The sequence below is a fragment of the Neltuma alba genome, unplaced genomic scaffold (assembly GCF_004799145.2).
Source record: "Neltuma alba isolate B1F8T4 unplaced genomic scaffold, ASM479914v2 tig00011040_pilon, whole genome shotgun sequence".
NCBI lineage: Eukaryota > Viridiplantae > Streptophyta > Magnoliopsida > Fabales > Fabaceae > Neltuma > Neltuma alba.
In genome coordinates this window covers 1-17,928 of record NW_021635790.1, presented here as the reverse complement: position 1 = coordinate 17,928, position 17,928 = coordinate 1, and the positions used below count along the sequence as shown (strand labels likewise).

Here is a 17,928-nt window from a genome sequence, read left to right as displayed (position 1 = left end):
ACAAGTTTTTGTTAATTTAACTTGGTCCTCTATCTTGTACTTACCAGCTAACCTTACCTTGTCGTTGATGAGTTGGTGAAAGCCTAGCAGATCACTCTAAAATTTTATCCCAAAATGGAGCAAAAAGCTTGCTCTCCATATTCACATAACAAAAATTATAACAATAAAGATTAACACAAACCTGAATGGAAAGCACCAAATTTCTCTTCAATTGCTCCATCATGAAATTTACAGAGCACCACTGATCTAAGTTCATAGCATATCGGCAGCATTCGCAATAGATTCTAAGAGATTAGGAATGACGCAGAATAAAACATGATTTAGTTATGCCATCTGATGTTTCAAAATAAATTACCTGAGCTAAGAGAGAATCAGCCATTTCTTTCTCCGTCTTGTTGACGGCCTCTTGCTCCTTTTGTATCCATGAGTCCAGGACCATCCTTATTAGAAATTACATGTACAGAGTTTTTTACATGTCAACAACATCTTAGTATCTCTACTGCTAAAATGTAAAATAGCTTAAATCAAATTGTGGAAAGCTTGAAAAGATTTGTACCCGAACCCTTCAATGCCCTTAAAGCTCGCCTAGCCTACAAATAGGTCTTAAGAACATGTACAAAAGTTTATTATGAACAAGGATAAGAAAAACGTTAGTGAATCAATCTGACAGGATTTATCAGATGTTGAAAAGGTAATCAGTTGCAAAGGTCTTAATACATAATAAGACCTTAGACTAAACAAATTGAGAACCTCATTGAACATAAATAGTAAGTTAATATATAAAATGCATGCAGAATGAATATATATGCTGGGAACAGCAACTCAATGATATGCAATGTGAGAAGAAAAGCTAGCCTATATATGTAGATGCCCATATATGTATATACTGATGTATATAAAACACACTTTTGAGATCCCAAGGCTCCAGTTTGTTGAGAGCAACTTCTTAGATGACATCGAGGTCAATGGCTTCTAAAGAGACTTTCTTCCTGAGATAGCAGCGTAGACACTCCTGATCTGTTGTTGGGCGGAACCTGAACCCTTGTAGGCACTACTATTTGCCCACTTCCTTGCATCATTCTCTACTTTTTTGCTTTCATCTTAATGATTGTAGCTATCATATGAAAATAAAAAGATAGTGAGGGGGCGAGAGAGAGAGAGAGAGAGAGTCATATCAAAGGATAACATTAAGATGGATTAATGATGAAACATAATATATATAGTGTGAGAAAGAAAGTCATATCCTCACTAGGACTGCTCTTAGTAAACTATCATTTTTGGATATTCCAAAAGCTGATGTAGTAGGATAGAGAGCAAAAGAAAAAAAAAATCCTTTTGGTCCTATGTATATGGAAACTTTTATCTTGGGTTTAAAGATCTGTTATAAGAAAGCAAAGAACTTTTTAATGGATAATGATGCATGGAAGTGGGATGTATATATGAATCACGCATCAATGGCTTTTCTTTTCTTTTGTTTTGCCTATCAAATATTGACATAACCTCCAAAACAACAAAGAAATCAACTCACCTGCGAATGAATGTAGAGAGGTCTGTGGACACAAGTGAGTAAAGAGAGGCAATAGTCTAAGTTGTACAAAACGACTCCTAATTCACTTGTTACCTGCTTCGCTGATCCTTTCTTTCTATAGGACCCACCCTAATCTTATCTATGTACAAATGCCCAATCCTCACCGTCTAATTTTGATCAGATGATCACAGCCAACAGTAGTCCCGTATGTAAGAAGCAGAGAGAAGTGCATGAGTGTGTTTGGCACAGAACTTATTTTAAGGGAATAATGGCATATGTAATTAAGATTTCTAAAAGAGGTGAAGCAAAAGCAATTTTTACAGGTTAATATTGTGTTAACATTAGGAGGCCTTAATTATAATGGAACCAAGCCACACTGCTACTAAAATATTTATACATGAGATGCTCATAAACCCTCAAAACCACAAAAGAATCTGCAGGAAATGATTTGAAAAAGCATAACGATAAGCATAGTTTGGCCTTAGTATGGTAAAATTAGCTGAATAGTGAAAATCCTACTTACTAAGAAACCTTGAAACAGAGGTAGAATGGAATACTTAGGAGCAGATCGGACTACCACAGTAGCCATGGCAGAAAAGCGCATCATCCACCATAAATGAAGATGAATCAGACTGAATCATCAAAACAAAAGGGCACGAAACAAAAGCAGACCCAAAAGAATACCTTTGCTCTGCGCGATTCTTCTTCCTCGAGACTTGCCTTAGAGAGCGTTCCATCGGAATCATCAAACTGTTCTCTCTACGCTTACGGCGTTATATAGAATGAACCGATTAGAGAGCGTTCGTCAGAAATAGTAGCCGTTGGAAATAAAATCCAGAAAAGATTTTTGAACGTTATTACCGTAATCATTTTCCAAAAATATATCAAAGAAAAAGAAAAAAAATATTTCTAAAATGAATTGTAGCCGTTAGAAAAAGAAATTTGAATTATAGCCGTTGAATCGCATGCAGCAATTAATAATAGATGGCTGTGGAAAATATTAGCCGTTGAAACTAAAATATAGAAAAGACTTTTAAAAATATGTCCGTAATCATTTTCCAAAAGCATGTTCAAATAAAAAAGAAAAAAAATTCAATTTCCAAAATGAAATATAGCCGTTGGAACTTGGAATAGACGTGCTTAGACTTGGCCTCCACGTGAACCCAGAAAAAGAAACATTTTTTTATTAAATTACAATATTTAGTTCCTAAAATTACATATTTATATTGAATAGGCAATAGCTCTTATTTCCCCCTATATAGTTGACCCAAAAAAAAAAAAAAAATGTTTCCACCTGTGTAACCCGTAAATACACGCAGCACTCAGCAGGAATTGAAAGCATACATAGCAGATAAGTTTGTAAACTCTTCAAATAGTCTATTTTTTTCCCAAAAAAAAAAAAGGGTCTATCCATACTAGTTTGTCCCACTGCATGGTTAATTCTTTTGGGTTTTCACAAAGTCTAATAACATTATATGATTCATGTAATTAATTTTATTTGCTGAAAACATGACTTGTTCTTGTTTTCATTATGGATCACTCCTATGTCTCACTCATTGTTTATAGTTTATTGAATTAAAAAATGATATAAAAGGAAATGCTTTAAGTCAAGAAGTTAAAAGAGATTGAATTATTTCGAACTAACAAATTATAAAAATTGAATTTTCTAAAGTAAGGTTTAGAAATTAAATCAATAATTGAGAAAAAAATTTAGGCACAAAATGTTATATTTTTCTCTAATGCTAGTTTCGAAAACTATGCTTCATGATACTAATTAAATATGCATTAATTGTATTTTTGAGTATAAATACTATTCTAATAAGAATAATATAGGAACAATCACAAAAAAAGACCATGAAATTTGAAAAATGAGAAATAAGGACCTGTAACAATATTATTATAAGTTTTGATAATAATAGTATAAGTTTTAGCAACAATTTTTTTGAACAGGTTCTTGTCTGCAATTTTTCAAATTCATGATTTTTTTTTTTTTGCGATTTTCCCAATAATCTATTTTGCCAATAGTTTTATAGCCTAATGACATATAACTTCTTTTGTAAATGGAAAGTAATGGTTTTAAATATTTCAAAAAAAAAAGATAGGCTGGCATAAGCCCATTCTATATGCTCTGAATTTGAAAGGAAAAAAATACTGTTTCATATAATAATTTTAGGGATTCCATTTATTTCGATTTTTTGTACTCAACAAATTAAATAGACCAAAATGATTTAGAAAAAATGGACCAAATTGAAAAATGTAACCAAAATAGCTTAACCAAATAGACTAAATTTTGGCTCTGTAATATCTTTAATATGTGAACATGTCCATTTTGTCTCCAAAATTAAATGTTTCTTTTATCAAAATACTCGTAATTAAACTTCATATCTATGGTATAAGAGAGAGTTACTAAATTAATTTGTGTAGATCAAGAAACTAAGATGAATTAGTTAATTATTACAAATATAATCTGATGACCCTCCCAAAATGCCATATATAACACGAGATTATATATCACATTATTAGTTCAGTGAATTAGTTTGGGAAAAATATGAATATAAAAAATAAAGTGGGCCTATATTTTATATCCTAACTAGCTAGCTTCTATATCAGGGACCTGGCATCCATTTTTTTCTTAGTATTAAAAAGCTATAAATCAAATTAAATGTTAAGAATAATTATGAAAGAGTAGCACTAATATTTAATATATTAGTTACAAATAAATAATTATAATAAATACATATATATATTCTTTGACACCCCACAATCTCATTCAAAGCATCACATCGTCAGACCACCCATTTACAATAATCGAAAATGCGAAATTATTAGAAAACATAGATAAAAAAATGCAATTTCAATATGGTGAATATTTATTACATTCAAAGCAAGCTCAGAAACGTTATTCCTGATTTATTTTAAGTTATACCTTAATTAATCACAACAACGTAAGGTTTGGTAACAGATCCAATACATAATTTCCCATAATGTTCGTTCACTTCGCTCACAGACTCAAGCTCTGAACCTCCTCTTCCATCCAAAGCCACCAAAGTCTTTGTCTTCTCATCAAACCTCACTCCCACAGGGTCATCTCCTAAGCCTTCGTTATTATTTTTAGCATTTTACGATGATGTTTTGTTACTGTTCAGACCGACCCAGAAATCTCCATTTTTGTTTCTCTTGATGTTATCTGGTGGCCTTTCAAGTTGTGTAAAGAGTTCTGAAGGGTAAGTTTTGGAGCCTTTGAGCCGGAACTTGTTGATCTTTCCTGAACTTGTTTCTGCTACTAGAAGGAATGAACCATCCTTGTTCAAAGCCACACCATTTGCAAATGCCAAGCCTTGCAGCAAGATCTCTACTTTCTCAGTTTTCGGATCATATTTCAGCAATCTTCCTGTTTTATCTCCTTTTTGGAATACCATTTCAGCTCCCCAATCTCAAAGAGGAAGTTATTAAAATGATGATATTAAGTTTCTCTGAAGTTATTTTTTCAGCTATGCCTATATATTGATGAAGAAAGGAAATTTTGCATTTGGATCTTGGTATATGATTATGATTATAATATAAACCATAATGCTTAAATAAGACATTTGAGCAAGACAGAGATATATAGGTTGACCATATTTATAAGAGACGATCCATTGTTCATCAATCCATTAATATATTAAGAACATTTCATCATCGATCACCAAATCGATCCGAGGTTACATTAATCTTGGACAATGTACTTCTTAGTATTTAATAAGATACATGACTTCGGTCAAGTATCTTTATTTAATTATCTGTAAATGGTGAACGTAGTTATAATTTTGTAATATTTAAGTAGATTTTATATAGTGACCTTTAATCTAGACCATCACATTATATCATTTGCTTATAAAAGCCGTGTTAACTGTTCACATACCTTTTATATAAACTATATGCCTTTTCGCAGCATCATAAAGGTCATCTAAAATAAAGTCCAAATCTAAAAGAAACATATATTTAAGTCTCATGATAAGTACGAGCCAAAAAGGGAAACTTGTCCCAAAATCTAACATAGTAAAAGGAAAACTCTTTAAACTTTTAAACCTCACTTGTAAGGCTCGTTGACGTGGGACTCAATCAGATAGCTATGAAGATTCAAGATATGAAGACAAAGAAGAATACCTTCTTTGATATACAGTGCTTCTGTCTGTACAATAAACCACATCTGTAAGGCAATCAATAGCCAAGTCATTTAGGAATTTGAAAAGAGCGCCGCCATCATAATCAGAAATGGCTAGTTGTTTGGCCACACCACCACTGGGCCCTACCATTAGGAGTCCAAAGTATGCATCTGCTATATAAAGATTACAAGTTATGCTGTCAAATTTGAGTCGCAGTGGCCTCCCACAAGTAGGCTCCTCGTTGGGATCTGTTGATCCATCACATGGTTTCCTATCCCTATAATCACACATTTGAAAAGATTTAGGTAGAAAAAGCCAAGATTTCAAACTAAGAAACACATTATACTTCTACACAAACGAGCCAAACCCAACACAGTTATGAGGTTTCTACATGCAATATGTATATAGATGATCAATATTAATTACAGATCATTTTTTAGTCAAAATTTTATGAAATAGCTTTAACTGCCTGTTTGGTGAGGTGACAGCAAACTCAGCCCATCCTTTGTGAGTTCCTTGCCATTTGAGGATCCTGTACCATTTGATATACCAGTATATGGGCCCTCGCCAATACAGTCAAAGGCGAAGCTTTCAGGGCCTGAAGCGTTCGGGAGTCTGAGTTCAATGGAGTTTTTCATGCCATCCTTGAAAATCACTTCACCAGAGGCGAAGGCCAAGGTTGCTGCAAATGAGAGCAACAGAAGAAAACAGAAAATTGGGGAAGAAGAAGAAGAAGGCTTCATGGGTTATAGTGCTGGAGAGATCATCGAGAAATAAAGCATACACACACATATGTACCGGGGAATGGGTGCTCCTTCCCCTTCCTTTTTCTTGTCAGATCAAAATTTTAATGGTGTACATTTAATATTTTGAAAACTAATCCGTTCAGTTCAAAATATAAGATGAATTTTATTATAGGGGCTTCACATTTTTTAGAAGATAATATTTATTTGTGTCTGAACATTTAATGAGTTTTTTATTCTCTTTCTTCTTTAATTCATTTATTGTTTTACATATTTTACATATTTATTGTTTTAAACTGATTTTACCTAATTTCTTGATAAAATATAAATAGGTAAAGTTTATCTTATATTTTAAGTGGAGGGAGTATTATGATAATTTTACATAAAAAATTTATAAATAATAAGGGATTGAGGTTCAAGTTGTGTGAAAGGAATTGACTTTTCGCTGTGAAAAATTTATTAGCGAAAGATTGAAGTCAAATATCCTGTTTGCTGCTTCCACGTGTCAAATAATTATCCATGTATTTGTAGACTGTAGTAGATTATATTAAATATTATGTTTGACTTGAGGTTTTTGTTTTAATTCGTCCAATTTTCCTTGTATCTCAAAAAAAAAATGTAAGTTTACCAAAAAGAAATTTAGGGCCTAGGTTGATTAGAGTTCAAATTTGTCGGAACTCAATATAGTTTTAAATATTGGATTGTTTGTCCCCAAAACAAAGTGAGATTAGATGACTTTTACATCTTTTATCTAATTTTCAGTCCATTTATTATAATTTAAAATTGGACAGTATTGAATCTTTATAACCTTTTAACATTATTTACTCACGCCGGCATTAGATAGGTTGACATAGTGTACTTAGTTAGTTGTGTCAATTAAAGATTGTAAATTATCAATTCGTGATAGCGTCGTTATGGTTGCAAGCTGCTTTTCTACGTAGTTGGTAGTTTCAAATTTTCAATATATTTTCAATTTTTCATTTTGAAAAGCCTGAAGCTTAACTGTTTCACTTTTGTGGTACTATTGTAATTCATGAAATAGTTAGAAGTGATTGGACAGGAGATCAAATCATATCGCAATTGTAAACATTCATAATTTTTAGGTCAATTATACAAACAGATAATGAAATTAATAGAGATGTCAATCATTAAATTTAAGTTGGGTGGTTTAAATAGAGAAACACTATTGGGGCTATTTGTGACAAAAAAAATACTCTTCTGATTCTAAATATAAGACTCTTTTTGTAATGTAATTCACACTATAAAAGGAGCCTTATATTTAGGACCGGAAGAGTATCTAATAAGGTCGAAGGAAAATTTTATTGCACTATATGTGGTAGTAAATGTCAGGTTTTAAAAGGAGAACATGAGTATATGGTGAAGGTAAAAAGATGTTGAAATAAACATGTGGTCACATAAAAAAAAATTAAGATTCATAACAAGTATGGATATATTCATGAAAGAGTGGGCATGGCATCTATTAAAAAATGGTAAGAAAATTATTTAAAGTGGTTTGGACACATTCAAAGAAGGCCATTGAATGTATTAGTGAGAAAGGTATATCAAACAGTATAGAATCCTTTAAAAAGAAATACAGGAAGAGCGAAAAAAACAGTCAATGAAAATATTAAGTGAAATCTTTTTAGTTAATAATTATATAAATATTTGGTTATTGACAAAGTATAATAATATCCTATTTACATAACCGATCCCAATTAATGAAATAAGCATTTGTTGTCGCTGCGGTATTGCAAATCAAATAAAGTAAAGCGACCGTAAGGATCAGCAGACCCAATGGCTTCACAGCAAGTAGAGGAAAATTTTTCGTACCGTTATTATATACGTTTAAAAAAAAAATGGACGTACTAAAGAAGTAATGACAAGTTTTGATGCTTAATTATGAGAGAAGTATCAACAAGATGGATATTATTAACTAAAATTTGATAGACCAATGCTCATTAAAAATTCAAGAAAATTATTGAAAATAGTAGCATATATATGATACGTAGCCCAATGCATGATGCACCACGTACGTAGAAGACTTTAATTAACATGTTCAAGCTCAAAATAGAGACAAGCTACCAAAAAAAATAAAGTTAAAGCGTTAAAAATTGTTAGGATTTTTCCATAGAGTGAAAATCAATTTTGAAGCATGATAACACATTAAGTGAAAGAATTAGCAAGCTAATTCGAAAATTAAGAATAAAAATATGCTTTCATCAACAAAGTAATTAAGGCATCAGATAGCAAGGTTAACACATTAAATAGGGATTTAATGTGAAAAACATTTTTGATTGCCTTCTAAATTTTGTAAAATCAAAGTGTTGTTAACCTCCTTTAACCATTATATTGATGAGAAGCTAATTTTCATGTGAAAACAAAGCTCTCCAAGACTCTTTGCATGAGATACAAAGACTAAAAAATTTTTAAAAAAAAGTGAAAAAAAAAATCTGAAGTTTCTTAGTCTTCTCTTCTCTTGTATCCCTTCAACTTGATAATTTTGTCATATAATATGCAAATCTTTTACTAGTTTTGTCATCATTAAAAAAGGTTATTCAATATTCTTTTCTTTTTTATAATGACAAAACCTTAGATGAAGTTCGTAAGCTCATAAAATTAAAGTTTGCTTCCTCTTAATCTCGGCATATAGATAAGAAATTAAAGAACAAGAGAACAATAATAAAGCATAACGGGAATATAAGTAATCATTTCATTCAACTAAAGATATTCAATACATAGCAAGTTTGAATGAAATGCAACAAGTTTGATATAACAAAGATACAACTATATTGTATCAAAGATAAAAACATTATAAAGAGAACAATATATGGAAAAGCTAGGCATTATTTACTATGGCAACATAATCTTTCACAGAAGACCCTATCCACAACTTCCCATCATGTTCTTCCACTTCACTTACAGAGTTAAGCTCTTGGCCTCCACCACCATCCAGAACCTCCAAAGCCTCTCCATTTTCATCAAGTCTTACTGCAACAGGGTCTTCTTTTTTCCACCACGGCATTAAAGTCTCTTTCTGCATAATTGCATTATGATCTGCATTTCCAAGCACTGCCCTATAACTGTTCAGTGCCACCCAGAAATCTCCATTGTTATTGGTCTTGATATTATCTGGGGACCTTTTAAGTGTTGCAAAAAGTTCTGAAGTGTAGGCTTTAGAACCTTTTAGCCACACCTTGTGAATGATGTTAAAAGTTGATTCTGCTAACAGAAGGAATGATCCATCCTTGCTTAGAGCCACACCATTTGGAAATGCAAAGCCCTGGACCAAGACTTGTGCTTTCTTACTACTTGGGTCATACTTAAGCAATCTTCCTGTCCTATCTCCTGTAAGGACTACCAATTGGAACTCCCTTTCATGCACAAGGAGAAAGCTTTAGAGTTTATTTACTTAAATTTGAAGCTATGGAAGTAAAGAAATAAATAATTACGCAGCAAAAGTAGCATGTATATATGTATATATAAACCCTAACACACCTTCTTTGGAATACTGTACTGCTATCCGAGAAATAAACAACACCAGATTTTTCATCAATGTCTAAGGCATTGAGGAACTGGAAAGGAGAGCCATCATTAGCAGAAGTGGCTAGTTGTTGAGCTACACCACCACTTGGTCCCACCATTAAGAGGCCAAAGTATGCATCTGCTATGTAAAGATTACATGTTTTCTTGTGAAATTTGAGTCCCAGTGGCCTCCCACATGTAGGTTCTTTCTTTGAATCTAATGTTCCATCACAAAATTTCCTGTCCCTGTAGTAAAACATCAAGATATGATATGTATATGTGTATAGATTGCTTGAGGTATTTAGAGATTGAAAATCAACTAGTTTTAGAAAACATTAGTTCAAAGATAATCTAGTTTAGGCTTTTAATGTGGATAGGGAAGAAAAATTAGGCATTCAAGACATACTAAACAACTTTCCACATTGAAATGGACCTGGTATAAGTGCTTATCAAGGTGATGAGCACTTAAAACTCATCAGATCTAAACTATCTAGATTTAATGTAGGCAGTTCAGATTTAACATTTATAATTAATTATTTTTTAAAATTTTTTAAAAAATGATAGTTAAGAGATTATCATTATTTTAAATTTTATACTCATTAAAATAATTATTTTAAAAAATAAAAATAAAAAACGAGATATGCATTGTTCATCTCAGATTTTGATGGTTTGGATATGATAACTTTTCATTCCTATTTCGGATATGGTAACTTTCCATTCCCATTGAAACAGACTTAGAATGTAAACACGTCATATTTGAACCGTCTAGATTTAATGCGGATTATCAAAATTTAAACTTTTTTATTAATTTTCTTTTAAAAAAATTTTGAAACTTTTTTTTTGAAAAATAATAGTTAAAAGATTATCTTTATTTTAGATTTTATATCATTATTTTAAAAAATAAAAATACAAAAATGAGATATGAATATTGCATATTAGATTTTGATGGTTCCGATATGATAGTGATGATGAACACTCAAAGTTATTCCCATTGAAAGAGACTTAAAATGGGTAATAAAGATTTTAACCTCATAAATAAAAGGTTTTGCTCCTATACTGCAGAGAAAATAAAATTTTAATTTGATCCAACTCAATCCCTAATGTTTTGATTCGTTATAATGCAGTCACTAAAGTTTGGCTCACTGCAAATTAATTTTTGTAATTTTAACTATTCAAAACTTTAGTCTCTAAGTTTCATGAAATATATACTTTTATTTTTTAAAAAATATATGGACTAAACTTTTAAATAGTTAAAACTATGAGGAGAAAGTTACACTGAGTTAGAATTAAAAAACTAAGTTATAACTGAATCAAGACTATAGGAACTAAGTTACACTAATTGAGTTACAACCTAATCAAACTTGTAAGGAATTAAAAATTGATTTTTCTAAAATAAATGATAAAAATGATACACGGTGACTGGTAATCGAATATAATTCTAGCAGCTGATTTAAATATTAGTAGTGACGGTAGAAATAAGAATGTCTTCATTCAAAATTAAAAATTTGGACTTAAACATGCTTGGCCCAAACTTTTTGGTTGGGCCTTAATCATAGTTAACTTTTTCATAATCCCCTCATGTCTGCTCTTCTAACCTCTTTTTTTTCTTAAAAAGAGAAACACAAAAAAAACAAAGACAAGGTGGGGTTACATGCCTGTGTGGTGAGGTGAGAGCAAACTCGAGCCATTGTTTGAGAGTTTGACTCCATTTGAGAATCCGGCCGTCGGAGACACCAACGTAAGGGCCGTCGCCGTTGCAGTCGAAGGCCAAGCTTTCAGGGCCCACGACTTTTGGGAGTCTGATCAGTTCATTGGGAGCCAAGTTATTAGCAGCAGCAAGGGATGATGAGAGTAACAGATAGACTAACGCGAAGATCACAGAAGAAGAAGAAAGAAGAAGGCTTCATGGAGACAAGAGCCAGAGACATCACTTTGGGAATGAAGCATTTATAATTTTGCTGCGCCATTTATAAGTGCGACTTGAGTGAAGGAAATAAATATACGTGCCCCGATCACAGGATGTGGCCGTTAGATGTTAATAATGTCCCACTTGTTCTTAACGTTTCTGTCTCCGTTCCGTTAGAGTCCTCAGCGATGGTCTCTCGGTTTAAGCTTTTAAGCTCAGTCCTCAAGTTCCGTTTCCTTCCGTTTACTTGGCCAGTGACTCAATGGATATAAGTATAAACAATGTCAATAAATAAGGAAATGCAAAACACACACCCCCCCAAAAAAAAAAACCAAAAGCTAACCTTTTTTTTTTTACCAACCCTTGGAGGAACCTTTATTACAAGGTTCATTCCAAATTAAATGTTATTCCTTATGTTTGCCAAGCAGCCTTGTTCAAATTAATAGCATACATTTATTTTCTGTACTTCCATATAGATAAAAAAAATAGATTATTTAAATTTTATTTTACTTTTTGTAAATTTGATTTGATATATATATGCTATTAAAAAAATTAGCCAATGATCTAAAACTTGAGCAGCACGGGACAGTCCAGTCGGCCGTACTGTTGGCCGGAGTTGAGAAACTAAGACCTAAGAAAAGACTCTCGAAGAAAACTTGTTTCATCCGAGATTACTTTTGAATTCAAAATATACAAAACTTTTAATTTTTTACCGAGAAAAACTTACTTTAACCAATGATTTTAGCTCAAAAATAAAAAATATATATGGATCATTCGATTCAGATTTGAATAATTTAAAAGATTTAAATGATTATCTTAAAATTAATAGGAAAAATTCTAAAAAATAACTTGAAAATGTAGAAATAAAAATAATTATTTGAATTTTAATAATCTCATATAAGTCCATTGTAACAAAATGAAATTTTAAAATGTTTGTACTTTTATGATATTGGACCTTTCACTTTTGAAAAATACCCTCACTTTTTCTAAATGCCACCTCATCCCTCTTGCCAGTGGCAATTTGTTGGAGCTCCTGTGCCCATGACCCTCCTTCCTACTGTCAATTGGTCACTGGAGCTCTAATGACCCTACCAATAGATGGCCATTGAAGCTTCGATGCTGGTGGTTATGATTTTTTAAGGCAAAGTTAGATAATGAAGTGTAATACATACCAAATAAAATGTTGTAAATATCCTAAAACATCCAACTATGAATGTTATTATTTACTAATCAAGTTAAGTGTTGTAAATAACGAATCAAATGTTGTCTTCATTAACTATTTATGATATTTAATTATCAAATAACAACACATTTTTTTCAAATTTCAAAATTAGATATTTTAGGGTAATTACAACACTTTATTAACTATTTACTACTCTTCATTAGCTATTTTTGCTAGGATTACACGACGATCAGAGTGGACCAAAATTAAACATCAGTCTAAGTCTGATCTGACAATTAAAAAATTATCCAGCTAGACTTTTTTAGTTTGAGAACCGATCCAATTTAGTTTGGCTGCCAAGGCTAGATTGGACCTCGTCTACTCAGTTAGTGGATTGATTCAGCAGACACAGTGGGAACTGGGAAGAACCGTCACGGAGGGAGAAGTGAAAGGGAGATAACGACGTGACATGCATTGAGATTTGAGAGGACAAAGGGCGTCGCCCATGAAACATTGTTCGGGAGAGAAGTGAAAGGTTGATAGTGACCAGAAGAGAGGGTGTGTTGCATATGGGAGCACACCGAGTTGGACTGGACAAGTTGGTCAAATACACTAATCTAAAACACTAATCTATAATTTCAGAAGTGTTTTTACGATATACGAAATAAATATGTGAAGAAATTTGTTTCGTTTTGCAAAAAAATGCTTCTGAAAAGCACTTCTGGAGTTAGCCACACACCCCATTGGATGGTTTTGGGTTAGATCAAATTGATCTTATTATCTCGGACCCTAATTATAAGACCTCAAATGAAATCTTAGAACTGGAATTAGTACTATTTACTACACTTCATGAGCTAATTTTACTTCAAGAAATCATGGTTTCACTAGCCAGCAGTAGGATCGTTAGAGCTCTGGTAATCAATTGTCAACTATCAACTGAGGGTCACCAGGTGTAGAGCTCCAACCGCGCCAACCATTGGCAAGATGTCATTAAAAAATCGAGGAACAATGACATTTTTTTCTCCACATTTCAAAATAGTGGAGTCACCGATTTGATATTTTGTAGCTTTGAATTAATGTTTAAGAAATTTATTTTCCCACATTAATATACGTACTTGGTCAAAAACATTAATATACGTAGGTCCTTGCAACTTGCAATTAGGTGGAAATTTAGACAAGCTGCCTGTTTGGTGAGGTGACAACAAACAGCCAAAAACAGGACCCATCCATTAAGAGTTTGTTTCCATTCGAGAACTCTGTCATTTAGCAAACCAGCATATGGCCCTCTCCCCATTATAGGCAAAGGCGAGGCTTTCAAGGCTGCATATAAATATATATATTTATTTAAAACGAGTCCAATGAATGATATTGTGTGACTTGTTAGAACGAGTCCAATGCAACTTACCAAGCCATCCTTCCCCATGGTATTTATTTATTTAGCTTTCCCAACTGTTTTGAAAAACTACATTTCTTTAGTCGTATTCATAATAATATACTTCCAATATATTTTATCAAAATTAAAAAAAAATTAAGCCTTATTAATTATACCTTCAATCCGTAATATAAAAGTTAGTTAACTAATTTAATTAGATTTAAAAATTTAGTTAAGTTAATTATTTGTAATAAATAGATGTAGTCTTTCTTAAAATACCCTTGGTAATCATGCATATTAGTTAGAATTACCATTTAATAAAACTTTCATCATGTGCAACTACTAGAATTGAGAAAAATAGATAAATATGAGAGACAAGGTAGATTAGGATATTATATTTAGGACTAAATTAACTATCAAACTAGTATTTAATAACTTCTTAATTTTATCCTATTTAATACACACACTATCTTTATCTTATAAGTAGGGCCAAATAAATATATAATCCATGGAAATAAAACTGGACAAAGCTGGATTTTAAATTTAAAAAAATGAGATTTTTTTTATGCTACTCACAGATATTCTCTTATTAGAAATAGACATATTCGACACACTATCAAATACTAAATGCAGGCCCAAGCACCTACCCAAAACCAATCTCTCTTTTTTTCTTTTTTTTTTTGGTGCTAGGAAACCCATCTAGTACTTGTATAGATAACATTATGGTAAATTACAACTTTTAATGTTTGAATTGTACCTTAATTATCGATTCAATTTTTATACTTTGCCTTAAAACAACTTAGCATTATAATTTATTAAGCTAATAAATTATATTAATTGAATTTCTTTAAGTCAAGAAACTATAAAAATTGAATTTTTTTCAAATCAAAGTTTAGAAAAAAAAAATCTTTCTTATAAATACTTTAATAATAGTCTATAATTATGGACTGTTTAAATTAAATTTTAACAGTTTAAAGTTTAAACTCACTTGTGCAAAATCATCATTATACTTTTATAAAATACTCCTCCAACCCTTAATATAGGACCTAATTATTGAGTTAATTTTGGTTTTAAATGTAAAATTTAGTTCTCATATTTATCAATTTTTGTAAATCGAGCCTATTGATACTCTCTCAAATATAATAAAGTAGGAGTGAAAGGTAAGGTATTAAGGAAGATAATTATAATGTTTTAGGAAAAAAAAACATGTAATAGTATTTGTTATAATTAAATACCTTATCTAACTTTTTTAATATAATTAAATTAGTTAAATAGATGCCATAGAGTATTAAATTTGGACTCATATGTATGTGTGTTCGTATTATCCATTCACAAATCGAGCTGTGTTAATAAAGGATTGAAGCTCAAGTTGTGTTAAAGGAATTAACAACTCGCTGCGGAAAATTTATTAGCGGAAGATTGAAGTCAAATGATTCTGTGTGCTGCTTCCACATGTCTAATAGATGATCTATGCATTTATAGTTCATTGGATATTATGTTTGACTTGAGAAAGATGAGGCTTTTGTTATAATTCGTTTTTCTTTTATCTTAAAAAAATACTATCTTCAATTTTAAACATAAAATTTGGTTTATAATGTAAATTATACTATAAAGTAGGTCTTATATTTAAAAATAAAGATAGTATGCAAGTATAACGAAAAGAAATTCAGGGCCTAGATCAATAAGTATTCTAATTAGTCAAAATTCAATAGGAGGTTTACCTTATAATGTCATTATGATTGCAAGTTGTTTTTTTTAAAAAAAAAAAAAGGAGTTGATAGTTTCAAAATGAGATAAAGTGCTTAAATATAAATATTTATGAATAAACACTCAGCACTTAGAATTTTTTTAGCTCTTATATGTCTTAAAAGTTTCATTTCATAATATTTATGTTCTGAACGGTTATTTGCCATTAAGTTTAACTGTTAAAAATACTAGTCAAACTCATAATTTAACTATTAAATTTAATAGTAGATAATAACAAAGGTATTTTTTCTTTAAAAATAAACTTTCAAAGTTTATAAGAGTTAATAGATTTTCAGATGTTGGGTACTCTTTTATAAATATTTTAAAGATATTTGAACACTTTGTTCCGTTTTATTCTTTTCAATATTATTATAATTCAAATAAAGTAAAGCGACAGCCCAATTGGCTCTACCGCAAGTTGAGGAAAAGATAGAAGTACTGAAGAAGTAATAATAAGATTGTGAATTTGTGATGGGTTCTATCAATTTCATTATTTCTCCCTTCTTTAATTATTTTAGAAGTTTCAAGCTTCAACAACATTGATATCATTGACTAAGATTTTAGGCTAAATACATAAAATCTTCCTAAATTTTGAGTCAATTACATATAACCTCTATATCCTTTAAAAGTTTGACTTTAAAATCCTATTCTCCCGCGATTAAAATTACAATTAAACTTATTGGTTTTTGTCATATCAATATTTTGGGATTTTTACCAAATGCTATGAACAGTGAAATAAAATACCAAAATGCTACAACGTGGGAAGATATTACCGAAATTTACACTTGAAATTCATCACCAGGAGATGAATTTATAAACTTCATCTTGCCCTAATCGACTTCTTCAATAAACTAAGACATTTACAAATTCATTTGGTGGAGATGAATTTTAGAAGTTCATCTGGTAGAGGTGAATTTTAGAAGTTCATCTTTGACAGATGAATTTTAGAGCCCCTAAGCCACTTTTGTTCTCTTCTTCTGCCTCCTTCATTCTATACGAATATCTGAATATTTTTTTAAAATTAAAAAGAAATTTTCAAAATGATACATTCTTCCCAAGACTGATAACACATTTAAAAAAAAAAAATTTTCTGCCTTACCCATACGTCTCAATCATCCTTCTCAAGAATGCAAGCTTTTTTACTGTTGACCTATAACAGTAAAAAATTTTATCAAAACGCTATACTTTAAAAAGATTTACTAAAATGTTTATATTCGAAATTCATCTTCAAGTGAAAAATTTCCAAAATTCATCCACAAAAGAATAATTTGTTCGATATCTTTCATCATACTTGCAGTGGAAGTTCATCTTCCAGAAATCAATATCAAAAACTCATCTTTTAAGGAACAATTTCAAATTTTACTATAATGAGTAAACAATTATTGGAATGAAAATCATAATTATTAATTAGAGGATATTATATAATATTAATAATACTAATAATGATTATGAAATTAGGATGAACTAATAAGACGTATCAATTTAAAATAAAAAAGTAATGAATAGATTTTGTAAAAAATAATTAATAACAAATAATAGTTAAGTTTACATGAATGAAAAATAATAATAATCTACCTTACAAAAGGTGACTTCCGTTACCACATCTTGTTCTCCTCCTCGCATACGTTGTGGCTGTTGTTGTTGCTGCATGTTGGCTTCTTGAGATTGAAGTGTCTCATTTGTTTGTGTAGTTGGCGTGTTCAAATCAAACCAAGGCGACTCATTGAAATGTATGGACTATCGAGGGGTGATAAATGCTTCATTTGATGGTCCACACCATGCTCAAAAGTAGAAGCATTATATT

General features: G+C 31.1%; 1 protein-coding gene and 1 pseudogene across 1 annotated transcript; both read right to left on the bottom strand.

Annotated features, from left to right (window-relative positions):
• Window positions 1-4,455: 4,455 nt before the first annotated feature.
• On the bottom strand, window positions 4,456-6,416 carry LOC114760907 (protein STRICTOSIDINE SYNTHASE-LIKE 10-like; annotated as a pseudogene).
• Window positions 6,417-9,252: 2,836 nt separating this feature from the next.
• On the bottom strand, window positions 9,253-14,300 carry LOC114760909 (protein STRICTOSIDINE SYNTHASE-LIKE 10-like). The gene is made up of 4 exons (XM_028950218.1): window positions 14,122-14,300; window positions 11,594-11,839; window positions 9,908-10,184; window positions 9,253-9,783 (listed from the first exon to the last, which is right to left on the bottom strand). Exons 1-4 carry the CDS (start codon window positions 14,298-14,300, stop codon window positions 9,253-9,255), a joined length of 1,233 nt encoding a protein of 410 aa, XP_028806051.1.
• Between the last annotated feature and the right edge of the window lie 3,628 nt (window positions 14,301-17,928).